This window comes from Penaeus japonicus, unplaced genomic scaffold, assembly GCF_977035675.1.
Source record: "Penaeus japonicus unplaced genomic scaffold, GWHDUDI00000001_assembly GWHDUDI00000023, whole genome shotgun sequence".
NCBI classification, from domain to species: domain Eukaryota; kingdom Metazoa; phylum Arthropoda; class Malacostraca; order Decapoda; family Penaeidae; genus Penaeus; species Penaeus japonicus.
Genome location: NW_028234425.1, coordinates 13796198 through 13811197, shown reverse-complemented (window position 1 = coordinate 13811197; position 15000 = coordinate 13796198). Strand labels below are relative to the sequence as shown.

At 36.1% G+C, this 15000-nt stretch overlaps 1 protein-coding gene across 1 annotated transcript in view; it reads right to left on the bottom strand.

The window, feature by feature from the left end:
- LOC122256813 (carbonic anhydrase-related protein 10-like) overlaps positions 1 to 15000 on the bottom strand; it is a 230947-nt gene that overhangs the window by 91924 nt on the left and 124023 nt on the right. Inside the window, exons 3-4 of the mRNA XM_086550124.1 lie at positions 3346 to 3548; positions 2294 to 2482 (exon numbers count right to left, since the gene is read on the bottom strand). Coding sequence (XP_086406250.1) covers positions 2294 to 2482; positions 3346 to 3548 — 392 coding nt within the window. The remainder of the gene's footprint in view (positions 1 to 2293; positions 2483 to 3345; positions 3549 to 15000) is intronic.

Below are 15000 nucleotides of genomic sequence, written 5' to 3'. Positions count from 1 at the left end.
TGCACTTTTTTTTTTTTGAAGGTTCGTGACGGGGGTCTTTTTCTTCTGTTTTGAGGGAGAGGGGGGGAGGGGGTGATTTTAGGTCTTTTTTTTTTTTTTACCTTAGGAGACCTTTTGGATGTTTTGCCCCAGTGAGTATTGTTGTTATCCCGTCTGGTTTATAAACAAGGGTTCATACAAATATTTCTTCCATTTAGCTGTCTGTGCAAACGGATATGTACACTATATGTTTTGTTCAGTAAAAAAAGAGAGGAAAAAAGCGCACACACACATACAAAATGTTTTTGTGTATGTGGATTGGGGAACCTCGAGCACTGTTGGACGTTTAAAATAATAAATAATAATAATTAAAATAATAAAATAAAATAAAAAAATAAAATAAATATAAATAAAAAAAAAAATTAAATAATATTAAAATATTTCAAAAATAATCAAAAAAATAAATAATATAAAAAAATTAAAAAATAAATTCAAAATTAAAAAATTAAAAAAAAATAAATAAATAATAAATAAAAAATCAAAAAAATATCATACCGATCTTTAAACTGGTTATGCGAAGTTTGTGCCCCCCGTATGGCTTGTGTGTTCTGTATACTACATTATTGCTAGATTTTGGTGTTGTTGACGGTGGGATTCGAATGAAAAAAAAATATATATACACTTTTATGATCTTTAATCGGCATATGTAAACTACAAAAACAAACTCTCAGTTTACTTTTTAAAGATTGAAAGAACTAGCAAAATAACAACCGCGTTTGGAGAGCATTCCTTGGAAAGCTTTGGCCATGAGCCTCTACTCGACTCACTACTCACATGTTTACTTTTGTTCCATATGGGGAAATAGAACAGCGCTAATGAAGGATTTTGACACATTAATATCCACGACATGTCTTTAAGTCACTTTCATATCCACCACACTAAAAAACAGCAACAAATGTCTTTAAGTCACTTTCATATCCACCACACTAAAAAAAAAAAATGTCTTTAAGTCACGTTCATAATCGCCGCAACTTGTAATTCATAGTGAATGAAACGATAAGTTAACATCAAAATGGAATAAAATGCTCTACAGTTCAAAACGGCAATATGCTGATACACAATTTGCCTGATATTCTGAGGGGAGAGCATTTCGTCACTTGTAATAGAATAACACTGTGATTGCCATAACACCCCTGAACTGTGAAGAGCACTTTTTATTTCCGTTTTGCAGTGTTTAGCACCGATGCGTAAATGTGACGGGCACTCGTAGTCCGACGTAAAAGTATAACGTTGTGATGCTGCATTAGGGACTCACTCGTTTCAAATATTTGAATAAAGTACATACAGCATGTGTGTGTGTGTGTGTGTGTGTGTGTGTGTGTGTGTGTGTGTGTGTGTGTGTGTGTGTGTGTGTGTGTGTGTGTGTGTGTGTGTGTGTGTGTATGTATGTATGTGCGTCTGTGTGTGTGTGCGCATATATATGTATATGTGTAAATATATATATATATATATATATATATATATATATATATATATATATATATATATATATATATATACATACACACACACACACACGAATGTAAAAAAAAAAATCCTCGGTTCATCTACATCTACCATTCCCAACTTCTCTAAAGCACAGTAGCTAGTAGTTGTGTGTGTTCAGTTATATATATATATATATTACGTATCTCTTCACATCATACGCCCCTTCCCCCCCTCCCCCCAAGTAAATACATCGCACGAGTCCCCTGTCCGAATGTCATCGTCCGGCCTTATATCTTCCGGATCTCGTTCTGCGGCGCACCAATTCGGCTTACATGGATCCGCTGGAGGAACAGGGAAGGTATTCACGCCCGGATATGGCGGGTCTGTTAGCAATATTGGTGCTCAAATTGCAAATTACGCTTCTCATTTGCATATCGAAATGGTAATTAATTTGCAGCACCTGCTTGGCGCGTAAAGTTAAATTGTGTACGTTATATGATTTCTTTCTTTTCGGGATTTGCTAAGGAAGTGTTGCAGGATCGTTGTTGACGTTAGCATCAGTGAAATACTAAGTTAATAATAGAAAATATATGATATGCTGCTTGCAATACCAGGTATAAATAGCAATGAATAGCTAAGATGATTAAGCTCTGAAGAACCTGTGCATTACCGTAATTCATCTGTTTTCTTTACTCTTAACATTGCAATAATTCAATAATAATAGGAATTCATCCGTCCACATCTATGTTCCAAGACGATAGACATTAGAGAGAAGATAGAGCGAATCATAAGAACGGCACCGAAGAGCCTTCAAGGTCCAACTTACCTCGGCAGGAAAGGCCCTGTTATCCAGCAGGTGTTCAGAGCCCTGCTGGTCCCGCTCCCCGAAGTGCAGACGGGCGTGGGTGACGGTGTAGACGTAGCTGAGGGGGCCGCCCGTGATATTCACCATCACGGAGTCGCGGGCGGCCCTCCATTCCACGCTGTGTCCTGTGTTGATGAGTTCGCCGCCCACCTGAGCTAAGGACAGATACAGTCATCGAGGAGGCACAAACAACAAGTGTCATTGGTTTGTTATTGTTTTTTTTCATTAAGATTTGCACAAGATTACCTGAATTTTTTTGCTTCCCACGTTACTAATACACGAAAATAAGTAATTTGTTTGTTGGCCCTGAAGTGTTAAGCATATGGTCAAGTGGGGAAATCATTAAAACTTAAAATGTATTGTTTCAATGCACCAAAGTTTAGCATCAATAAAGCATACATGGTTCGGTTTTCCGAGTTATCCAGTTGTTAAAAACATCATAATTATAGTGCTCATTACTGAGGATCACGTTAATATACAGAAGCTAGCAAACCAAACGAAAAATTGCGATTTCAAAGCGAAATATGTGAATTCGCAGGGAGCTTCTATATTCCTCAAAAGAATCATATCTCAAAATGCAACAATAATAATGCATTCCTCTAATGCATTAATGGAAGCAGTTACGACGCACCATGAAGGCATGGCCCCGATCCGACGGTCATGATGTTAATGGGGGCCTGTAATGACTTTGCCCGGAATCCCTTCATGAACGCGACCATTTAAAGCTTACGAAGATTTTGTCATTTATAATGATACCACCACCTGATTGCCAGGGTCTTCCCGTGACTTCGTTTGGCTTGAGGATACGGAGGAGGTAGTTATAGGCTTATCAAGACCTTGCTTGCACGGAGGGCGTTGTTGTGGTGACCTATGTCCTGGGTCTGACCTTGAAGCTTCTATAAATAACCTATTTGCCGGATCGCTGAACCATGACTCAAGATAAGCTACTGTCTATTATGCAGATGCGGTCCCAATCTATTATGCAGACCTGGAAATGGCAACAGAGAACTCACCGTGACCTTATCCAACGTAAATGGCGTGAGATTAGGGTCGAAGAGAAGTGTTTTGGGATCCACGTTGATTGGAGACTGGCGGCGACCCTCGCGGCACATCCCCCAAGCCGGGTTGATGACGCCCCAGAAGCGAGGGCCGGAGATCCCGTCGTACGTCCACCACTGACTCCAGTTGATCCCCGGGGGACTGCTGGAAGACCCGCCTGCCGGGGAAGGAGAGGAGGGAGGGCGCTTGAATTTGGAATTTGGATTTATAGAAATAAGTATCGTTTTGTAGACTACAGCTGTAACAAGGGATAAATGGGAGATGCCATACTTTAAATTCCGATTGGTTGTATGTTTCATTGAGATTGTTTAAGTTTCATCAAAATTGTAACTAAGAATGTATAATGAGTTACATATTGATGTGTCAAATCACAGATTTTGATGAGAAAAGGCGAAAAGAATATCTTAAACAGAGAAGGCAGTTTCAATCACTTTTTGAGAGTTTCTGAGATACCGTTCTTTACATTACCATTACTTATCTTAGTGTTGAATTACTAATTAAGATAACTCAAGGTTACCTTTTGTGGATGAATTATGGTTTCATGGAACTTTTTATCTGAAAATGGTATAAATAACGTAATTGAGCAGGTATCGTGAATTTGAAATAAGATATCCTTTTTTGTAACATCGTTAGATACCTATTTGTCATTGGATGAAAGAAAAGTAATAAGGCAGGATAAATATCAAACAAGCGAATCCTCAACTCTTATCGATACTTTCTATCTACACAATCCGCAAGCGTTGTTGTTGAGATCTCTATATCATCTCCTCGCTCATCATACACGTAAACATTGTTCATTTCGAAATAGTGTCGTGTGGCTTTGTTACACTCACTTGGAAGTCCCTAGGTACATCAAATTACTCAGTGTCTTGTGTTCTACTCCTTGCGTGGTTGTGCGTCCGTACCACACTATTCGAGGTCCGTGCCGGCGTCTCCGGTCGAGGTCTCGTCTGGGCGTCCATTTCTCTCCCCTCCCTCGGAACTACATCTTCTTCCCACATCATCTGACTATTGCGTCGAGCCGGCTTCTTCGTCAACCCCTCAATCTCCGCAATTCGTCGTCTCATCTCCGGCCCCTTCTCACCTCCATCACTTCTGTCTCCCGCGTACAGTGTACTAGCATACTTCTGCGCGTGCACTCAGTCCTCTTTAGTCGCGTTCTCGTCAAGACCCGTCGGGGGGGGGGTGGGGGGGGGGGGCTCAGTCTTGGCTTCCGTATCTGCTCTCCTCTCACTAATCTTCTCATCAAACCACCTCTCTCTCACTCTCTCTCCCTTCCAACCTCTTCTCACACTCTCAAGCATAAAGATTCTTCCAATCATGCACAATCTACTCATCTCACTTCATCCCGTCTCTCGAACGTCTAATTGTAACTCATTGGAGCTACTAAGTCAGTACATCTCGAATACAAGGGAGGGCACAGCAGACCAGTCATCAACGATCATCCTAGGACAACCATCTGAACACATGGCACACGTGCTCTGTGTCCGCTCTCCCTAGTGGCTAGCAGGTCTAAAAGGCTCTTGGGACTGACGAACAGTACGAGATGGCTCTCATCATTAGCTTTTTTCGATTCAATCAACATACTGCTACTGTAAAGCAAGCGTCGACGGTCTCAAATCTACACATCTCAATATTTCATCCCCAAATTACTTGTTCGTCCGCGTCACGAGTGTACAGTGGCATTCTCACGTCACTCAAGTGCGCACGGTGAGTCGAAGCGTAACTCCTCTTACTGCGTCGTGAAGCGTGAAGGAGGCTCTCGTCATCTCTCTCGAGGGAACTCGATGCGAGGTACATGGCATCAGCGAGTCAGGCTCTCGTAATATGTAAGGCGACGCTCGTCTAATCGAGTCGATCATAGGAGTGCAGAATCGCAGTCGAGCTCAGAGAACTAGGCAGAAGCAGAGACTCATACTGAAGGGGTAATGCTCTCTCGTCTGCTGAAAGTCAACGTCTCCTCCCAATCCATCTAGTCGTCAGAGAGATCTCAAAAAATCACATCTACTCACCACTCTGAAACGGAAACACTACTCTCCTCTCTCAATTCATCCATCTCATATCTGCATCTCCAGCGATGGCGATCAATTATTCGTCTGACAAATCAGCAGATCTCAGATCAGAAAGTATCTTGACACGTACAAGCAAGAGGTGACCTCATATGACATCAAGATAGTGTACAAAACGCACACATCTTGCTCATATCTAGCGGTAGCTCTCCAGTCTATCATCTACATACTTACTCGTACTCTAGCAGAAGAATGATAGACTCTCATCAAAAGAAAGAATACGTCAAATGCAATGTCAATCAGCATCTCAAATACTCTACTGCATACAAAAAATAACAAAATCAATCCAAAAAACACATTAATCCGCAGTCAAGCGATCGTCTCTTCTGTTCTCATCCACGAGACAAATCTCTCTCTTTCTACATCTGAAATCTCATCCGGATGCGATCTATCCCAGTCATCGATCACACTCTCTATGTGCATACTCATCTATCTCGTCATCCGCGCGATCCAATTTCATATCACTTGCAAGTTCTATGCTCATTACTTCTCGGTCGTCGATCTACTCTGCCCGCTCTCTTACTCGTGGCAGTACCCAGGTCTAACACAATAAGCCCATTGACATTATCTGACATTCTTATCTCTCTAACACGCGTCATTCTCCTCTACACACATAGGCTTGCTTCGGTGCCTATCTATGCTCTGTCCGTTCTTCTACCATCCTCTGTCTCTCATCTCATTCGTCTCATCTTTCACTCTGAGCGCCCATTACTCTAACCTCACATCCCCTGTCCTTTGCAAATTTGACACCCTCGTCTCATTCGTTCTCTCTCTGAGTTATCATGATGCTCTTACTACAGATTTAGTCCCTGCATCATTATCTATTTCTTCTCATCTATTTCCTCCCTCTCTCTCCGCTCCTTCTCTCTCTTCTCAGCTAGCCGTGCTCTTCTTCTCATTACCTTACTTCTCGTCTGAATTTCTCTCTAACTCATTCCTCTTCTCTCTCTCTCTCTCTCTATCTTGCTCTACTCTCTCTTCTCTTCTCGCTACTCTATCTGCACACTACTCGTAACACTCATCATCTACTACTCTCCCTGGCCTCTCTGGTCAACTCCTCTAGAGCAGTTGCCACATCAGGGGGGGTCTAACTCTCGTCAATCTCTCTAGGGCGAGCTGGGGAGGGGGGGGGAGGAAAGTTTTGCCCGCGCTGCAGCTCACTCACTAGGCGTCCCCTACATCTGAGGGCATGCGTGACTTCGAGGGGAGTAGGAGTGGCGTCTTCGAGGTCGTAATGCGGAGGATCTGAGCAAAGGGTCAAATGGCAGGCTGGTGGCTTTCGTCTGTCTGGCTGTTGTAGCTCGCTTTTCATCATACAGAACATGCACATTATCACTCGTAACTCATCGTTCATATCGATTCATTGCCTACTAACTCTCTGTCTGATGTTCATCAAGTGTCTTTGCTATTTATCTCATCTATCTTTCTATCTATGCTCTTCTACTCATATCTCTACTATACTACTACTATCTACTCACTAAGCGCATAAACTTATCTATATCCTATAGTATCACTTATCATATACACTCTCTCATCTCTACACTACATACTACTATATACTGACACATCTATTATATACATGATCATACTAAATGCATACTATATAACTACATATAGATAATGTACTTCTTCCAGCTAATCTACTACTTCTACTCTCATCTATGTCTCCTTTCTCTTCGTCTATCTTAGCAATCATGGCGCTTTATACTGTCACTCATTCCTGCAACTCTCCTCGGTTGCGGGGTGGGGGGGGGGGGGGGGGGGGGGGGGGTGGGGGGGGGGGGAGGGGGGGGGGCTCATATCGCTATCGTCCATCTCATCTGTAATTGCTGTCACACTCATGATATATATTACTCATCATATATACTATATCTATACTACTTCTATCACTATATCACTACGTACTACTATCATCTATATACTACTTCTACTAATCATATCCGATACCTTCTACAATACATCTCTTCCTACATCACATAACACTACACGTATATATACCCTCATACCATAACTGCATATACTTCTATACTGATACTGTCTACTCATATATATATATATATATTATATATATATATGGATGATTGTCTATGCAGTACTGTTTCTACTCATATCATCGCTAGTCACCACCTTTAACTACGATATCTACAATCTCATTCCTACTACATACTCATAATCCTATACCCTATGCAACCCTCATCTCATTATCTCATCTCTCATATCGTAATACTATCATACATCATATATGTCTGTATCATATACTGCGTCTATACTGTATGTATCGTATACTACTCATCATGCTCATATAACGGCCAGCTGTATGTTATCATAATCGCTCATCATATCATCATTCAATACTACGACATATCATCATATGCTATACCAATCTATACTACATATATATATTTATCGTATTTTGCTACATATCTATACTGCATATCATGTCTCTCATCTACTCTCATCATTCATCTCTGTAATACTGCTATGCTATCTGTTATAATCATATGTACTCCCTCTACTGGCCTACTGCTCACTAGGTTGCATCAACTCGTCTACTGTCTACATAGTACTATTCTCCTGTCATTCTATATGGAGACAATCGTCTCTCCTATTCTCTCTACTTGTACTATCATACGCCATCTATTCTACATTACTATACGAGTAGTAGTATATACTCACTACAATTATTCTATAGTATCTATCTGCAGTGTTTCACATGTATTTTAGCTCTCAGTCTCTGAGTAATACTTCACTTCCGTATATGGGACATATGATCAAATTAATCAGAATCAGTCTTATCACACATATACTATATATAAGCAGTGGATAGTTCATGATATCGCTAATATTACTACCGTTTATACATATCGTCCCTATACTACTACTGCATTATTCCATGTGAATTCAGGTATGTAATATAGTGTTATAAGGGCATTTGACATATACTGGTTCTTTCTTCACTAGCATTGATACATACTATCATTAATACTATTCCAATAACATATTGCATATACAATACACATCCTTTATCTTATACAATTGATACAGGTAGGTTAGTTACGATTATGGGCTTCATACAGTTACTGTATATGTCAGATATTAATATTGCATACGATAGATACCAATATCCATTACAACAATCTATAGCATATGAGGTACAAACATGCAATCTGCGAGATACATGTTGACCATATACATGCGATTAAGGATAAAACTATGTGAGGATGGTCTATGTATATTTCGGTTATACTCGAGTTTATTATATGACATATCGATGCTATATATATATATATGTATTATATGTATATTATATATATATGGTGTATTATAAATAAGATATATATATTCTATATTATCATAGTATATATTACGTATATTACATGATACTATATATATACATACATATATATATAATAGACATATATATATAATATATATATTTATAGTTATACAATATAGTATATAACATATCATATCACATATAACATACATATACATATACTAAAGTATGCAATTACATATCGTGTCGTGTGTGCGTCTGTGTGTGTGTGTTGTGTGTGTGGTACTGATAGTGTGTGTACATGATATGTCGTGTGATCCGTAGTTATATATATATATATATAGATATAATATATATATATATATAATATATATATATTCAATATTATACACATTATATACATGTTATATATACTATAATGTGAGATATGATACATCTATACTATATATAAATGATCTTTCTGAGAGTATCATAATAGATGATGTATACATAGACATATGACAAATAGTTTAGTAGTAAAAAAGTATTAAGGTCAGTATATAGCCATCGGTATCAGCTATTTCGTTCAATTTCATACACACTCTATCTCTTACAGAATGCATCTAGTATAGTACTATAATGGGGGGGATAATATATCATCTATTATCAGAGGACTATACACCAACTACCTATGTAGATGAGTGGATAGCATACTTAATTACACTATCAGATTTCATCATACTATACTAATTAATATAATACAATATGAATACTAATGTTATATTATATACATGTGGACACTAATATATCACTATAGGCAATCATACGAGATGTACAGGAGTCGTTCAGCTCTGCTTTTGGTGAGTAGATAACTACTGTATCATACATTATCGTACAATGACAATACTTTATATCAATTACATGCATCTGGTAATTTTATATTTTACGAAAAGAAAGGTGCGGTGGGGCGGGTGGGTGGGGGGGGTGTTGGGGGGGGGGGGAAGAGGGGGGTGACATACGGCAATATTATGACCTCATTTACTATACATTATGCATCATAGTAGATATACAGTATAATGTATGTATCTCTTTGGTCTATATGTAACTATATATTATGAATACGTACGCTATCGTAGTAGTAGGTATTATTCAATAGAGATAACAATTACGATGAGTGCATTACATCGACAGGCAATATTATCATCATGTAATTCTAAGATATAATAGGGCACAACTTAACACAGGTCGGGTTTGGATGACACTTACAACGACTCTCCACACAGCACAACGAGCGACAACACATCACATTTGATGGAAATACTTACATATGATAAATGAATATATAGCTCCTACTCGTATATATACTTACGTATGTAGGATGCACTTTATTACCAATCCAGTCACACGATACAAGATAATAATAGATAAATGACTGAGAAAACATATTGACTGTGTTCATTATATAGTATATATATATATTATAATACATACATTATATATATATATATAATATATATTATATATTATTACTATATATATTATATATATATATATGTATATAGATATACATACAAACATATATATATATATATATATTAATTATAATAATATATATTTATATATTAGATATATATGTAGTGTGTAGTATGTACGTGTGTGTACTATATGAGTGTGCTGTAGTAGTGTATGTTGTGTAGTCTGCGTGAGTTAGTGTGTGTGTGTGTTGTTTGTGTAGATGCGTGTATATGATGTGTGTATGTAGGCTATGTCTCTCTACTACTACTCGCTCTCTAATATAATACATATCTCTCGATTCCTACTCACATGCATCTATATATTATATAAGATATATAATATATATATTTACTACGTATATTATATATATATATCAAATAATTATATATACTAATATAGTCATATATACAAAATATATATATATATTTATATATATATATATATCATCATATCACATTATACAATAATATATATTAATACATATATATTATATACTACACTAATATACATATACATATATAGAATATTGTATAGATATATATATAGATAATTAATCATATATATATCATATATAGATCATGATATACATAATAGTATAAGAAACTATATACACATCATCTATGAGTACTGTATATTATATATGACATTAGCATGTATAATATCTATTATATATATATATTTATAGTATATTAATATTATTATCATACTAAACTTACTATAAGTATGATATAACAAATATCTCATATCTTTATATATATATAATACATACATATAGATGACTGTTATATCACAATAACCTACCTATATACTATAAATATAAATACAATATATAGAAAAAAGCACATGTAAAGCGTGACTATAACACGCGCTGATAGTATGTGTCGTGTGGTGCTGCATAGAGATGTACTGAATTCGATCATCTATCGGGTCAAACGTATGTCTAAGGGGAGGTAGGGGGGGGGGTGAGAAATACCATGAGAATTCTAGAGAGACTACATTTCACTACATACCTGATAGAGCATTGCAGTCAGAACATAGTATACTATACGAGATCATGTCCCCTTACTCATACCATCTGTATAATTATCTGCACCTTTTCTCTGTACACTCTTTACTCTACTCTATCTCATCTATTCTAGTATCGCATTGACTATCTATATTACCTTGAGATCATGTTTTCGAGAGCTTTCTGGGTAGTGCTCTTTGTCTCACTGTCTCTCTATTGCTCTCCTCTGTTCCTCATTCTCTCACTCATTACTGTCTACTCGCTCACTCATACTGCAGTCTACTCTTCTCTTCTCTCGTCCTTCATCTTCTCTGTCCTGTCTACATCTACGCTACTGAGAATCCTGTACACTCTATACTCTACTGCGTTCTATTATCTACTGCGTTTATATCAGTTATTACTACTCCTATCCTATCTCCTCTTCACAATAGATCATGATATTTACTCACCTGTACTACTATAAGTCTTACTCTCCTTTTTCGGTATATATTATACATTATATTATACTATCTTCTTGTTTACATATACTAACACTCTATCTATCTAAACTAATAATACTCTACTATTATATATATACCTATTATACTATACATATGTCTATTATATATAATATATGATATATATATCATATCCATTAAGTATACATATATCATTACTATATATAAATATAGATAGAGTGAGAGTAGAGGAAGAGAAAGAGAGAGAAGAGGAGAGAGAGAGAGAGAAGAGAGGAGAGAGAGGTATAGATGAGTTATAGAGATAGATAATATATATATATAATATATAGTTATATAGATATATATTTATATATACAAATATATACATATATATACATATATATACATACATATATATATGTATATACATATATATATATATATATATATATATATATATATATATAAATATATATATATATATATATATATATATATACATAAATATACATATACATGTGTGTGCTTTGCTCTCTTAATCCCTCTTTCATGCAATCATAACCTAGAACATATTTAAGTAGGATTCTTGTTCCACGAATCCATTTGAATTTTTTCCTTCTCCTTAAGGTGGATGAATTATTCATCATTGTTCATGTTTGCTGATGTGAAAGAGCATGGCCTTTCGCTGGAGATCTGTGGCGGGGATTGCTTTTGTTGTTTTCGATTCTAAGGCACTGGTTATTCATCTGTTTCTCTCTCTCTTCCTCTTTCTTTCTCTCTCTGTGTCTCTCTCTTTTGTTCTCTTTCTCTCTCTCTCTCTCTCTCTCTCTCTCTCTCTCTCTCTCTCTCTCTCTCTCTCTCTCTCTCTCTCTCTCGCTCGCTCGCTCCAGCTTCTCGCCTCTGTCTCTCCTCTCTCTCTCGCTCGTCGCATCCTCCGCTGCTCCCCTCTCTCTCTCTCTCACGTCTCTCTCTCTCAGCTCTCAGTCTCTCGCACGTCCTCTCTCTTCTCTCTCCTCTCCCTCTCTCTCTCTCTCGCTCTCTCTCTCTCTCTCGTTTCTCTCTCTCTCTCAACTCATCACTCTCTCTCTCTCTTCTCCTCTCCTCCCTCCTCTCTCCTCTCCTCTCCTCTCTCCTCTCTCTCTCTTTCTCCTCTCTCCTCCTCATCTCTCAGCTCGCGTTCTCCTCGCTCGCTCTCTCTCCTCGCTCTCCTTTCTATCTCTCTGCTCTTCTCTCTCTCTCTCTCTCCCTCTCTCTCTCCTCTCTCTCTCTCTCGTCGCTCATCGCTCATCTTCTCTCTCTCTCTCTCTCTCTCTCTCTCTCTCTCTCTCTCTCTCTCTCTCTCTCTCTCGCTCTCTCTCTCTCTCTCTCTCTTTCTCTTACTCTCCTTTTTGTTTCCCTTTCTCTTTTTGTCTCTCTCACTTCCTCCTTCTCCATCTCTTTCTTTCTCGCTCTTAACTTTACGCTTTCCTTTTTCTCTCTCTATATATGATGAGAATGATAGACATGATTATAATAAATATAATAATGATGATAGTTTGATAGTGATGATAATAATCATGATAAGGATAAAAATGATAATCATGACAATAAATATAATAATTACAAAGAAAATAATTGTTATAACATTGATGATAATACTAATAATAATGAAAATAATAATAAAAATGACAATGCTAATGATAACAATACTAAGAATGATTAGGGTAACGATAATGCTGATAGTTGTGATAACACAAAACAATAAAGAATTCTAGTAATGATGATAACTTTGATATGATAATCAAAATCATTCGTATCTTGTTACTATTATGACTCTCGTTTCATTTATTTTTTTTATCATAAACTCCAACACATTCAATACGTTTAGCAAGAAAGTGCAACATCAACAACAACCTTCCTTTTCACTGCAACCGTCTTCAACCCAGTCACACCTCCTCTGCTGCATTCGACAGCCTGGATATTGACTTCGGATTCGTATAAAGAAAAAAAAAGAAAACGTGGTTTGCTTGTGTATGTTGGTTCATATGTGTGTTTGTGTGTGTGCTTCTTTGCAATAGGGAGAGTTTGTGTGTGTGTGTGTGTGTGCGTGTGTGCGTGTGTGCGCGCGTGTGTGTGTCTGTGTGTGTGTGTGTGTGTGTGTGTGTGTGTGTGTGTGTGTGTGTGTGTGCATGCTACACACACACACACACATACACACACATATTGTATAATATATAAGTGTATATATATATAAATAGATATATATAAGATATTATAGTATATATATATATATATATATATATACAGATAAAATATATGGGAGCGAACAGAGAGAGAGAGAAGAGAGAGAGAGAGAGAGAAGAGAGAGAGAGATATGTATGTATAATAGTATATATTATATATATATATATAATTATATAGATATAATATATATAATAAAAATATATATATACATATATATATATATATGTCTGTATGTATGTGTTTATATATACCGTATGTATGCTCGTGTGCCTGCTTGTGTACATATGTGTGTGTGTGAGCATGCTTCTGTGGGTCAGTATTCATATTTAAAAGAAGAAAAAAAACACATTCTTATCATACAGCATACCCGAATATGAAAAGCGTCTGGCGAGAGTTTGATCAAATTCGCTCTGTCATCATAGATATATCACGCGGCCTCGAGAGAGCGATATTCAATTTTTCATTGGCTAAGGGATGCTGGTTTGAAACAGATGTGGCAGAATAGTTGTATTTGTCTTGTTTTTTTAAGTCTACGGAGGAATACCCACGTTTCAATAGCTAAATTCATTGCGTTGTCTTGCATGTATTTATACATGCACATACACACGCATATATATATAAATATATATTATATATATATATATATATATATATATATAATAATATATATATATAATATATATATACATAATATATATGTATTAATATATAGATCCATAAACATATGCGTAATATTGTGTGTATATATATATAAATATAAACATATGTAAATATATATATATATATATATATATATATAATATAAGTATATATATATTAAATAATATTATGTCATGTATGTATACATAAGTATGCTGTACTGTGTGTATTATATATAATATATATAAATATATATAATATATATAATAAATATATATACATATATATATATAAAAAAAATTTTATATGTTAATGATATATATATATATATATACCATATATATGAACATATCATATAATATATATAATATATTATATTATATAGGTATATATGAAATATATATACATACACTACATATTGTATATATATTTATATCCAAATTTAATATTCATTTATATATATA